General features: G+C 38.9%; 1 protein-coding gene across 1 annotated transcript in view; it reads left to right on the plus strand.

The window, feature by feature from the left end:
* Window positions 1-5,622: 5,622 nt before the first annotated feature.
* The window catches only part of LOC111228659 (UPF0606 protein KIAA1549-like), a 34,478-nt gene continuing 27,101 nt past the window's right edge, over window positions 5,623-12,999 (plus strand). The window contains exon 1 of the mRNA XM_022754653.1: window positions 5,623-5,755. Within this exon, the coding sequence (XP_022610374.1) occupies window positions 5,623-5,755 (133 nt within the window). The remainder of the gene's footprint in view (window positions 5,756-12,999) is intronic.

Here is a 12,999-nt window from a genome sequence, read left to right on the forward strand (position 1 = left end):
TGATCTACTTAATTTCCTCTAGGTCATTGGGGCCTAAGCACACACGCGCAGAAGGGAGATGATTTTTCCATTGAAATCTTTTGGCTCCTCTGTTATGAGACAGACTACTGAAACATTCCACTGTTTGAGGGAATTTGGCGTTACCCATGCTACACTGCTGTCCTGTCCCCACTCTTGTCAGCACGGGGACGGTGTCGTCACGCTCTGACTTTTCCGCTCCTCCCACCAAAGAATTAAACTGATTGACCATGTACAGCACAGCACAGTACAGTACAAGCAATCCTCTACAACGTTGCTAGAGCATATAGGCAATAACTTCTGGTCATGTTGTTTTAACCCCCCCCCCCTAACCAAGTGCATGTGTGCATAAGATGTACAAGTACACAGGGAGGATTTAACGTACTTCATGTATACAGCACAGTCTTGAGTTTGTTTAGAATCTAGACATTCAGCTATGAGAAGCGCTGCAGTCTGTTTTGAAGCTTTCTCTGTATTTACTTTCATTACTCTTCACACTTGGCCCCTGTCGAGACTGAATGATCGATATTTGTCTAACCTCTCTCCAAATTGTTTTATAAGCCAGTTATTTTTTACGCTGTTCATGTTGTAGCTTTATTGGTGTTGTAAGAAAATGAATTTGTAAAAAGAAAAAAGGAAAAAAAAGTTTGTTTTACATTAGCGTGCCATGGAATAGAATGACCTGTAAAAATGAATTAATCAAAAAAAAAAAAAAAGTACCAACTATACCTTTAAAACCATGGTCACCTGCGCAAAAATGAATGTAATATGTGACCTGCGACATCTGAAATGGCTTTAGATCTTTCTCAGTGGGTGACCATTTAATTTAATTTCTACACTGTTTGTGGCCATGCATGATGCAATAATTATACATCTGATCTCCAGCAAAATCCCATATGAGACAAATAATGTAAAAATTACCACTGTCCTCATGATTAGGGATTATAGAGTAATCACTATTTTCTCAAATGAAGCATCCAATTAAGAGAAGCCCTGTATGCGCAACATTGTGGGAAATAACTTGACATGTATGATACCTTTGTCTATCACGCTGTTTCACATAACCAATGTTTTGTGTTTTATAAAAAAAAAGAAAAAAGAAGGGGAATCAGAAATGTGAGCATTAACGTAGATCGAGTGACCTTACAATTACCAAAATGTGCTTAAGTAGAGTGTAAAAATGTTTTGTGTTGTTGAGGTGAGCATAGCCTTCCCAGCTAGCGACTTTATTGTTAGAGTACTGCCTTCCAAATAACCAACAATACCTCTAAAGCTTTAAGGTGACATTTAAATCAGAGAAAACTGAATAAGGCAGCATCTCACTCTCTATGAAGCCTGGCATTCTCCTATTAAATACACTCAAAACTTCCAACTCTGCTCATGATGTTGTTGTGAATAGTCCTCCTGGAGCTTTGGAAACACCAAGAAACATTCCTGAGAGCATGGCACACAGTGCTATACATTAGTCTTCTTCGGACAAACTCCTCTAAGGTGACTTGAAGCTAAGCAAGAAGTGAATAGACAGCCTGCAACAGAAACCCACACACTCTTACAGGTAATAAAAAACATAAATCATTTGATAAAGTCGCAGCTGCTTCCCAAAGTACAAAAGGGTTAGGAGCAGGTGTTAGGTGGATTAATCATATGCTGATGTACTTTGTGCCACCAGGAAATTCATAATCTAACTACACAAGCATTCTTAAAGCCCTTTTGGATATGAGTGTATGTTTTTTTTGTTTGTTTTTTTTTTTACTTTTGTTGAGGAGATCTGCTCCTTTTGCTGGCTATTCCTTGGGGGAATTCAGGGTGAGGTGGTCAAGGTTTGATGCCATCACTGATCGAGGCTGTCAGGTGATTGCAACATATGAATTTAAGAACCAAAACTGATTCGATTATTATTCTTTTCCCTACCATATTTGTTTATTCTAATTTGTTCACAACCAGGCAAGGATGTGAATTAATTTCCACCACCTTTAAATCCCCAATTTGAAGATGTTTAGATCCTAATTTACATGAATGAAAAATGTTGCTTTTCCGACTAATTGCAGAGAGATCTCTAGCCAAAGTCAGCTATTTTTGTAGTGTTAAATTGAACAAACGGAATCTGGAAGTGGTAGACCAAAGCTGGGTTCAAATACAGATTTGCCTGTTTACACTGCAAAAATATCCATCTTACCCTAGAGTTCATGTCAAAGTCACAATCCCCTTTAGTAGATCCTCAAAATTATAAGTGTGAATTAGTGTAGCTGGAGTGCTTAGATAGCTATTGCACAGCAACCTTTTTGCAAGTGATACATCAGTTTATTTACATTTTCTAAAGACCTAAGAGTGCATCAAACCCTGACCCCCTTTTGTGTCCATTGCTGTATGGTTTCTCGATGGTGTAAAATCTCATTCTTTGTCGATAAAGCTAATGTGTGCTGCAGTATTTCCTAATATACTTCTTTGTTAATTGTCTTTTCTTATTTACTTTTGTTTATCGGGGTGTGATGTCTCATTATTTCAATCTGTTGATGTAGCGTTCTATGTATACCCTGTTCCTTAGCCTAATATTATTAAGTATGTTATGAGAATGGATATTTTACTGGCTTTATAGAATGTTTAAATAAATATAATAATGACAATAAGAAGAAGGATTAATTAAACCTCCTAACAAGTTGAGTACTTGCTACTAAGCGCTTGTGTTACCATTATGATGTTGTGTGCTTCTCTTAATCATTTTCGTTGTAGAAAAATGGAGTGAATTTATATTAGGCTTCGAAAAAACTAATGATAGCATTGTAAATTTTACAGGAGGATTTTAACAGACAAACAGCTTCGTCAAATAGAAGAATATAGTTATTTTAATTGTCCTCTTTACTAACTGTAGGGTGAGAAGGGGCTCGCGTTGTGGTGAACTATGTTATAGCTTGTTATTCACTGTTACTTTTGATCATTTTTTCGGTCTCCGAGGTGAATCGAGTTATTAATGAGAATTTGTATGCTCACATATGCATATTGTATATGTGTAGAAATGTAATCACACTTTGTCTTGGATTTACATTAAACTGTTAAGTCACGGCACCAGTGTCCTTTGTTCTACTGCTGTGTGTGTGTGTGTGTGTGTGTGTGTGTGTGTGTGTGTGTGTGCGCGCTTGAGGTTTGTTGTGTATGCTAGGGCATTATAATTCTTTTTATACATCAGAAAGGAAATAAAGATACACAATAAAAAACAACAAAACAAACTACATGGTTTGGCATTTGAACTTGAAAAAGTGATTGTAAGCCAACTTTAAAAGATTGAATTCAATAAATGTAATGTTTTTTTCTGTTGGTTGAGGCAGAAATATTTTATCTAATTAACATACTGTCCGTGGGTAGTTTAATCTGTTGCAAGTGCTGCATAAGCTCATTACAAATTTCGTAAAATCTGAAACCAGCAAAGTAATCTGTAACTGTAGCAGTTATAGATAAATGTAGCTAGTTGAGTAAAAAGTGCAATATTTCTAAGAACCTCGAAATTGTGCTTAAAAACTGTTGGCTGAGTAAATATAGTGAGTTACATTACACCGCTGACTGAAGCCGTGCCAGCTCCAGTTGCTTCTGGCAAAATAAGTGTGATTTTATACAACTCAATGCAATATAGAACTATTATGAGACATACGGATTTCATGACATAGTGATCCATAGCACACACAGGAAGTTAAGTGAAATCCAAACTGATTTGTCATCAGCAACATGAGTCATGGGCTACTATACTGCCACTAGGTGGCAGTGTGCACCAAAATGTTGATGTAGGTCTACATGGACTGGCTCTGACGTGATTAGGCTATGCTGATCATCTCCATTTATTTTCACCCACAAAACCTTGCTATGCAAGATGTGTGCAAAATGCACCATCATGTCACACCTCGGGCCTGCAAGCTCTTTAGAATTTGGAGAATTTACTCCCTGATGGATATCATGCATTGCAGTCTAAACGAATTATGGATCATCGTTGTGTCTGTCAGAATTTGAGTATAAACACTGCGCTTAAATAGGCTTATATATGGTGATGCAAATGTAACGTAAAAGGCACAGGAGTACAACCAGTAAGATGTACATAAAAAGGATTCTTACAGCAAAATAGTCAGTTTTGTAACTCTTGAAATGATTTATTGCAGCATAACAAGAAGATAAATTCTACTCAGCCAATAAAAAGCCTGACGGTGATGTATCCATCCACGGATATACCTTGTTAAGTGCTTCATTGCATGAGGTAACGTTGCCGTGGAAGCCGCAGACGCCAGTCGAAGAGGACCAACCTAATTTTAAAAGCCCATTTTGATAGAAAAGGGCTTCAGCCAATGGTAGCGGGTTTCGATAAATTACAAACTAATCAGATCTGCCAAGGGGCGGGGCTAACCCAATCCTCAGGACGAGAGAAGGTAACTGTTACCAAAAGAGTGTCAGATGAAAACCAGCTACCACCAGCTAACGTTCAATATGTCTGCACTGAAATAACTTAAAACGCAGACAGGTGGTTATATGAGGGTTAATGACGAAGCCTTGGGCAGCATTTTATTTCTTCGAAGGAAATTTTCTCGTAACTCAGACAAAGGAATTGACAGAGTTTGAGCTCCCTTTTTTTGGTAAGTATGAATGCGCAGCTATGAGCTGGCTGACAGGAATGGCTGGAGGGAAAGGAGAGAAAAAAATCGTGTTATCTGTGCACTCAAAGGTAGCTATGGGTAATATCACTAAAGTATGTTGGCTAACCCGCTTTTAGCATTTTGCTGTGGCACTCATAGGAGGGATGACCGTTAAGCTTGCAAGCAACGGGACGGGATGTAGGACAAGAGACTGTCATGATGAGAGCAGCTGACAGAGCGACTGAAAGCTAGCCGTGCAGCCGGGGAATGGTCTGTGCTGGCTCTATGTGCAGTGCTCTTTTTCCTTTTTACCACCGTACCTGTTTATTGGCCTATGTAGAGTAAGCAGGGGTGTCTAGTTTATCAAATGGGGAGATAAACCCTCATTTATGCTGATTTGATGTTATATACGCTGCCTTATAATGACCTGGTTGGCCATGTGCATGAAATGTGTCAAGTTTTTTTTTCACAATACATGAACATAAGACCAACCTGTGTCCACCCCCAAAATGTTTTATTTATTTTAAACATGGAATGTGAAGTTGGCATATCTTTTTGTCTGTCTGTGTGTCTGTCTGTCTTGTGTGTGTGTGTGTGTGTGTGTGTGTGTGTGTGTGTGTGTGTGTGAATGAGAGAGAGAGAAAGAGAGACCTCCCAGTAAAATGAAACATAGAAATGGGTATTACCGTTATTGTCTGCTTTGGGAATGTAACCATAACGAAATAAAGGTTTTGAATATTTTAAATCAAGCATGTGCTTATGTGTACTTCATGGATTATTAAGTAATATTGCTAAATGCTTTGTTTTGACAGTCACACTGTTACTCTTTTGTTTTCCACAGCTATTCTTCACTGCAAGCACATGATATGGAAGGAGGGGCCTTGAACTAAAAGAGACCAAACCAGGCAATCCCAAATAAACCTTGATCGTCTCTTTGGCATGAATCTTCTCTTCCTAACTGGATGAAATGCCTTGACTTTACCTCCGCCGTACCATGGCAGGTTTAGTCTCCTCTGTGGGTTTGGTGCTGATGCTCAAGGCTCTTATGCACGTCCATGGCCAGCGTGCAGTGTTTCTGGGGATGACGGTATGGGTAGCACTGATCGCAGCTGACTCACCTGCTGCAGGTAAGAGAATACCTTTTGCTGACTCACTCAACATGATTCACTAATTTGTCTCTTGTGTTACATAACTGACACAGATCATTATGTTGTACAACATTCACTTAACATTGCATTGACAAGTAATAGAAACCTTGCACTTGAAGGCAAAAACACAACCCAGCATTTTTATGGTGTATGAATAGCTACGTAAATTGCACTAAACTGAAAGTAACCATGAAAGCTACGTAAAGTTGTGGAGTGGGTTTGTGTTTGTTTGTGTGTGCAGTCGAATGTGTTGATGGCATCCAAGATCCAGCCTGGGCGTAATCAAGATCTTTGTCTTTATAGATATAGTTTATTCACTCTCTTTACCACTTGTCCAGTATGAGGTTGAATCGAATGACCAAAAAATTGAACCGTCATATTTCCTTTTGCAATACTTGACACAATTACACACAGTCACATCAAAGAGATGCTTAATACAACTGCAGTCTTGTTTGTGTACCACTGAGCAGCTGCACTGGGGCAGTTGGGGTTATTATGTCCCTTGCTCAAGGCCAACTTAACCTGTGACCTTCCAGTCACACGCTTGCTGTCCTAACCTTCAGGCCACTGCTGCCAACTCTTCTATTTAAAACTTGTCTTTTCCTTATTCAGAAGAAATGAGGTGATAGATAATATATAGCCCTAGCAGCGCAACTTCTTTTTGCTTTGCCTTTACTTTAGTACTGTACAGTTTCTTTGGTAGTTTAGCTCAGTATGAATTTACTAATGTCTTGATTTTCATATGAAAAGTTAAGGTTTCTGTGTGACCTTGGATAGCTGTGATATTCCTAATGAGGACATTCATATGTTCGATTCAGGATTTTCATGAGAGGCAGAGTGGCTCTATCCCTACACAGACTGTAGAGTTAAACCAATTTTCAGTAATTAGAGAAAGAGAAAGGGTCTAAATCCAACCACTTGATGGGTGTTTTCCCGGGGCTTACTTTTATAGATAATGACATGATCCCACCAACTTCCCTCCCCCCGCACATTGCCCAGTGTAAAGAACCCATTTTAAAGGCAGCCAAAAACTCATGATATTATGTGGTAATAGGATTATGCAGTAAATGCCAGGGTGAAAGCCTTGTTCAGGAAATCAGGAATTAGAATATCTTAAACTCCCACTCATATGATAACACCTCCATTCACAGATTTTAATTTGATCCTCTATTTCTTTTACAATGCTTCTCGTAAAGCTACACTGTACTTGTAGTGGATGATATGGCCTGATGGTTTGGACAGTTGTGGTATTATTCTATTCCTAGAAACCACAAAGAAGTTTCTGTGGCTGTTTTTGCTCAGGGTTTAAAGTGCACATTCACTTTGATATATTTTTAAAGTATTTTATCTCCCACATTTAGTCTTTTTGCTTCAATGACAGTTGCACAGCAAAACCTGTAAAAGGTTTTTTCTGTTTTCATGTCAAATGTCCATGAGATTTCCTGTCTCATTCTCTTCCCGGTCTCTTGCTCATTTGACTGGTGACTAAGAAGTGGGCTGGTGTTGTTTTTCTTACCGAGTGGCTCATCCTGTGTAATAGAATGGGGGGGGGGGGAATTGAAAGTTAGCACATATTTTATTGCCTGTAATCTTCTCTATTTTCGTAGGAATACTTCATATATCAGGGTTGCTTCATCTCTTATGGGGAGATATCTTCCACCAAAGCAGAGCGGCTGGGTTTAATTGATATATCCTCATGGTTTTGATGATCACACCAAGCTTAGGCAAAACTTTTGAGGAGCATCTCATAGACATTTCTTCTGTGGCAAACCACTGCATCACATGAGAATACATTTATCAGCCGTGGTTGGACAGGCTTCAGACAACTGCATGCTGTTCTGAATTAGCCTGTTAAGCACTCTAAATTTGGGTGAACATTAGTGCTGTGTAATGGGAACATCAAAAGTTGGGATGAGTATTTTTTTTTTTTTATCTAAGAGTAATATGTATGAAAATTATAACACTGTACACTAAGACTCTGTTGTTTGTATAGTCTTATATGAAAAGTATAACAGATTTGTAAATCAATCTCACTATGGAAAGTAAAATACTGACAGAGACTGTTGAAAAAGTTTTATACATACAGAGCTAAGTTAGTTAAGCTAAGAAAACTGTTGCATGATACTGCAGTTTTTTTAAAAAACGGTATCATTTGTAAGTTATACCTAAAGATCTAATGAATGGGTGAGGCAAAATTAACTCATAAAACTGTAAACCTTATGGTAAACTTCTTGCCCCAAACTAGGAATATCCCTAATATCCCTACTTATTGTATGACATATGCAGGATGACAACTGTGTTTCCACGGTCTGTTTCAGCAGTGAAATCATCAGTCTTACAGCTTTCCTCTTCCAGACTCAAAGAAGCACACTTTATAGTTTATAGGTCAAATAGAGCACGGAGATGTACATATAATTGTTCCTCCAGACCCGACATCATACAGTAATGTCCCTCTTTCTTACTTCTCCGCTTCTCTTGCTCTTTCTCGTCCTCTGCTTAATTTTTAATTCTGGACGAAAAAGTTCTACATATATACCCTAGATCTAAAACGAGCAATCTTATAATAATTATAAACTTTATATGTAATGCCATAAAGTGCCCTTGCAATTTTGCCCCAACAGTCTCTCTCTGCACCACAGTGACTGGCAAGTTCAACACAACAAGCTGCAGGCCAGCAACATCCTGGCTAATTACCAGTGCAGTCCATTGCCCTGTGAAATGAGATCTGTGTGGGATGACAATATGGCCATTCATTATTCATTAGAGCTGGGAGCCAGTTGCAGATCAATGGGTAGAACCCATCAAAAGCCAAACACTGGGTACTTTTGCGTGCACCAGGGCTGCAGCCTAACCATACAGATCTATTGGAAAGCAGCCGGTGGCCGACCGTGCCTGTCTACTGATGGCCTATCCCAGCATTATTTGGCCATGTTGAGAGCGGTGGAAGCTCGTCCACTGGTCAAGGGTGGGTCAATGATAGCAGGCTGACACATTTTTAAAACAGTGTTTTGTTACTCTTCCACATTATAATCAGTGTCCCTCATTTGTAATATCATGTTCATACGTCAAAGTTATTATATAGTCAGCTATTCTGAGGATGGCTGTAATCTCATTGACATCATTTTTTCCAGTTGTCCACTATTACCTAGATCATACTGCTAGGTTGTGATGTGAAGGTACCATAGTGGGGGCTTGTGAATGTACATCTGTTAGTGATTTTGTGTAACCTTTTTTCAGTTTTACCAAGGCAATTTTCCATTTAAGTTTCTGCATCCTACAAGTGTCCAAACTTGGCATGAGTATTGTTTAGAGCAACAACCTTATTTAATCATGGACTGAAACACCTCAAGAGTATTTTTATGGATATAATGATTACAGCTAACATTAGATTTTTAGTTCTATATATTCAAAATCCTTATCTTAGAAAATGTCTGTTTATTAGTCTTGTATGATGTCAGACTCATTTAACATCATTTAGGCACATAGAGAATTTGTGTTATTAGATAATCAGCAAATGCAGACACTGTGAACTGACCAGTAACGGTTTTCTTACGGAAAATTGTTCTTACACAAGCCTATAGTAAGGCTTTATTTATTACAAATAGATCCCCCTGTTTGTGCTTACAGTTTGCTGTGCTAACAGCCTGTCAGTGTTGGGAGCTTGAAATGTGCAATGCAAAGTTCACAATTTGACAGAAGGCAACGTTGAGTCCATATTGTGCTGAGCCCAAATCACTATGTGCTCTGATGAACTGCAGCTGATTATTTATATATTTATCAAAGCAGATGGTGCAGTTCAGCCCGGCTTCTTTTGAGCCACCTCTCAACATCCCTGCTACTTCAATAAGTATTTAGTCTAACCCTACACAGATATTTCCCTTTTCTGCTCACATATGGACTTTTAGGCAGAATAGAAAACAGGTTACTCTCAAGACACCTTAACCGAACCCAGTAGACAGTTTTTGTTCTCCCAGGACCCGAAGCCTTAGAGTGGCCTGTGTTGGGAGGATTGAAGCAGAGTAGAGGAGGTTGGTGAGTGACACAGTCCTGTGGGCTTCTCTGGTTACAAGTCTTTGCCTTCCTGTCTTTCGAAGAAAATCAGTACTGCAGAAAGTGAAGGAGTGTATCCAGATTCGTGTGTGGGTGTGTATGCCTGTCCCTGTGTGTGTGGTAGTGCAGGGCTTTTCTTATAGAAAGACAGACTGCACCACCATAATGCACTTGTTGAAACTGATCACACAATCATAGCAATCATGAATTCTGAACTTAAGTTCTTAAATCTCTTATACAGTGGCCCAGCATGCTGCAAATACCAGAAGATTCACTGAAAATATTGTAGCTAACTATACCTTTAACTCAGATTCCCTCACTCTCCGTCTGTGACCTCTCTTCCTCTTAGTTGGACTCTCGTACTACTCTCCTCCCCTCCCCCTTATCCTGCTACCCCTGTTTCTCTTAAAAAATGTTCCCTCAGGAAAACAAAACAAGGATCACATGAATATTTGATGTGCAGGCATGACCTCAGTCAGTCTCCATTCCCATGCTCAATTTTAGCCAAATCAGATGAATTAGTTTACAGTAGATTTTGGCAACCTGTCCAACTACAAAACTTTGTGTGGTGCTTTTTCTTTATTGATCTCTTAGATCATGAGCAAGATTTTGATTAGCATTCAAACTTAGTTTCTAATTATAGCCTTTGCTTTATTGATCTAAAGCTGTTCTTTAATCTTGTACTGCTTGCTGTAGGTTGAATATGACAAGTGGGTGCAACCGGAAAGCAACTGGCGCAGGTTTATGATAATGCACCCCTTATGGAGTCAAACAATCTTTTTCTGGGGGGGGGGGGCTGCTTGAGCTTTGGCAGAGAGCTTGATCTAATTGAACCCCACTGATAAAAACAATGGAATCTTTCCCATCTTAAAAGCTTCCCTGATAAACCAAATGTCAACACAGCCATATCTTGATTGTTCGACTGCACTCAGCATACGCAGCTCCTGCCAACTGAAAAGAGCCAGTCACGCAAGGGGCTCAACTGAAAACAGAACCATGTGTGGGGTTGTAGTTAGCAAGCATTAATACCAACAGACCCTTTCTTCTTCTCTCTTTTTTTTTTTTTTCAAATTACACAACCATTAAGTGACTTTTTCTTTTTTGCAATAAGGAGTCCGGCAAACATAGGAAATGATATCATTAGAGGGCTCTGTAATTGGTATCTCAGGTTTCTCAACACACATAGGAATATATATGCGCATGTGTGAGTTATTCTATGTGGTGAAAGCACAGATGCTTGGCTGATACCAAGTGTTTGCCTGCTGCAGTGACCTTATTCTGATAATTAATGGTAGGTTGGTCCTTAGAAAATACCATCAGCAATCACCATTGAACAATGCAGTTGGACCTTATATCTTTGTGGTGTATGTTTTTCTGTACATATGTTATTGGTTTGTACTGAGACCCATGCAGCTAGCCTTTGGCCTGGAAACACTGTCTCCTCCACTCAAAAGATGAGTATATTCAAATACAACTACAAATCATATTATTTGGGCTCCTTCCACTTGCATTAAAGCAAATACATACAGAAACATGTTTGTTGTCCTTTTCATCTACTGCAAATGCTGCTGCCATCATAAATGCTCTTCATCTGTCAACTCTGACATCGCCAAATATTTCACTGTGTTAAAGGACACCGATTAGGTTTGCAGCATTGCCTTATTCCCCTTTCTTTTATATGTGAGTGCACAGTCTAGTTGCGTAAAGGAGACCAGGGGAAGGTATTTTCTGTGATTCAATTCCAGACATCAGCAAAGCGCTGTCTGCAGACAGGCATTATCAGGTTAACTCTGTTTCAGCCTTGGGATCAGTTGTCATGAGAGGACAGTAAAGCCAAAATTAAATTTTATCTCACTTTTATGAATTTTACATGCTTGTGTTCATTGTTGCAGGCTTTTATTGAAGTCACCATTATATGCATAAAATAGAAACCTTGTACATTATTATCCATTCTCAATTTTCACAGTTTTTAATAGTTAACTCTGTAGATTTTTCATTTTTCAAAGCTATATTCAAAAGTGTTTGCGTCAGTTCTAGGAACTTCTAAAATCTTAGTAAAATGTTCATGCATGAACATCCAAACACTGATACTTGTGTCATGTTCACACAAGTCCCAAAGCAATATGGTTTAGCTAAGTTGTAGTAAATGCTAAAGTCAAAGCAACTTTTTTTTATTGAAAAAAGATACTTTACACCACCTTGCAGGGAACAACTTAGGTATTTTAAAATCTACTCCCACATAATGCTTCCACTTACTCGCCAGATGCAATAACGACTTGTTTATAGCCATATGTAGTAGAAGGCTCTGAGTAAATTACTAGAGACTTGTAGGGTTTGTTAATTAGTCAATTTGGTCAAATGCAAATTTAGTTCGGTGCCATGTACAAGGCTGCTATTCATTAGACCAAGTGTAGGCTCAAAAACACATCAAGGCCTGATGAATGGAAATGGAATCTCATTAGCCTGGGATTTTTCATGTAATGAATAAATGAAACTCTCACTGCATTAATTCTTCAGTGTTGTCACAGTAATGAGAAATATTTTTCCATTCATGCATTTTATGTGGAGTTGACACAGAGTATTTTAACTTTTTTAGGAAGCAGGATAATATTTTTTATTTAAGCTACTTAGGTGAGTCTTTATAAAGATTTTAAAGGCTGCTAATACAATAACAGTCTGACTTAATTTTTGTAATGAGTTTTTTGTTGCCAGTGAAATGAGGATTTGTTGTGAAAATGATTCACCTGCTATAGAAGGAGAAAATGTGACTCACTGACCGACTGGGAGAGTGAGATGAGGAAGAAATAAGAAAACCTGTACTGGAACACGTTTACATGAGCGAAGCACTTGACATTTCTGCTCTCGTGACCTGATATTTGAAGGTGTCCCTCTACATGGGTCTCAGTGCTTAGTTTCAGAGACAGGCCCAACAATGAGTGGCCAGTCGAGTGTGACACACTCGTGTTTCCGGGGACAGGTGGCAGCGCTGCTTCGTCTTCAAGGCCTTTGTCAGTTTTAGTCTACTGTAATGTCAGCCTCACTTTAGACCGGTCTCACTTGCTCTTTTCGTGGCTGCTGTCTGTTGTGCTGAGCTCTGACTGTCATTACCTACGATAAGCCCTCAAGAATTAAGATCATGCCTGGTTAATTATTAAACCAGCCAGGTCTCTCTA

Source organism: Seriola dumerili, unplaced genomic scaffold (genome assembly GCF_002260705.1).
Source record: "Seriola dumerili isolate Sdu_G_001 unplaced genomic scaffold, Sdu_1.0 BDQW01000219.1, whole genome shotgun sequence".
NCBI classification, from domain to species: Eukaryota; Metazoa; Chordata; class Actinopteri; order Carangiformes; family Carangidae; genus Seriola; species Seriola dumerili.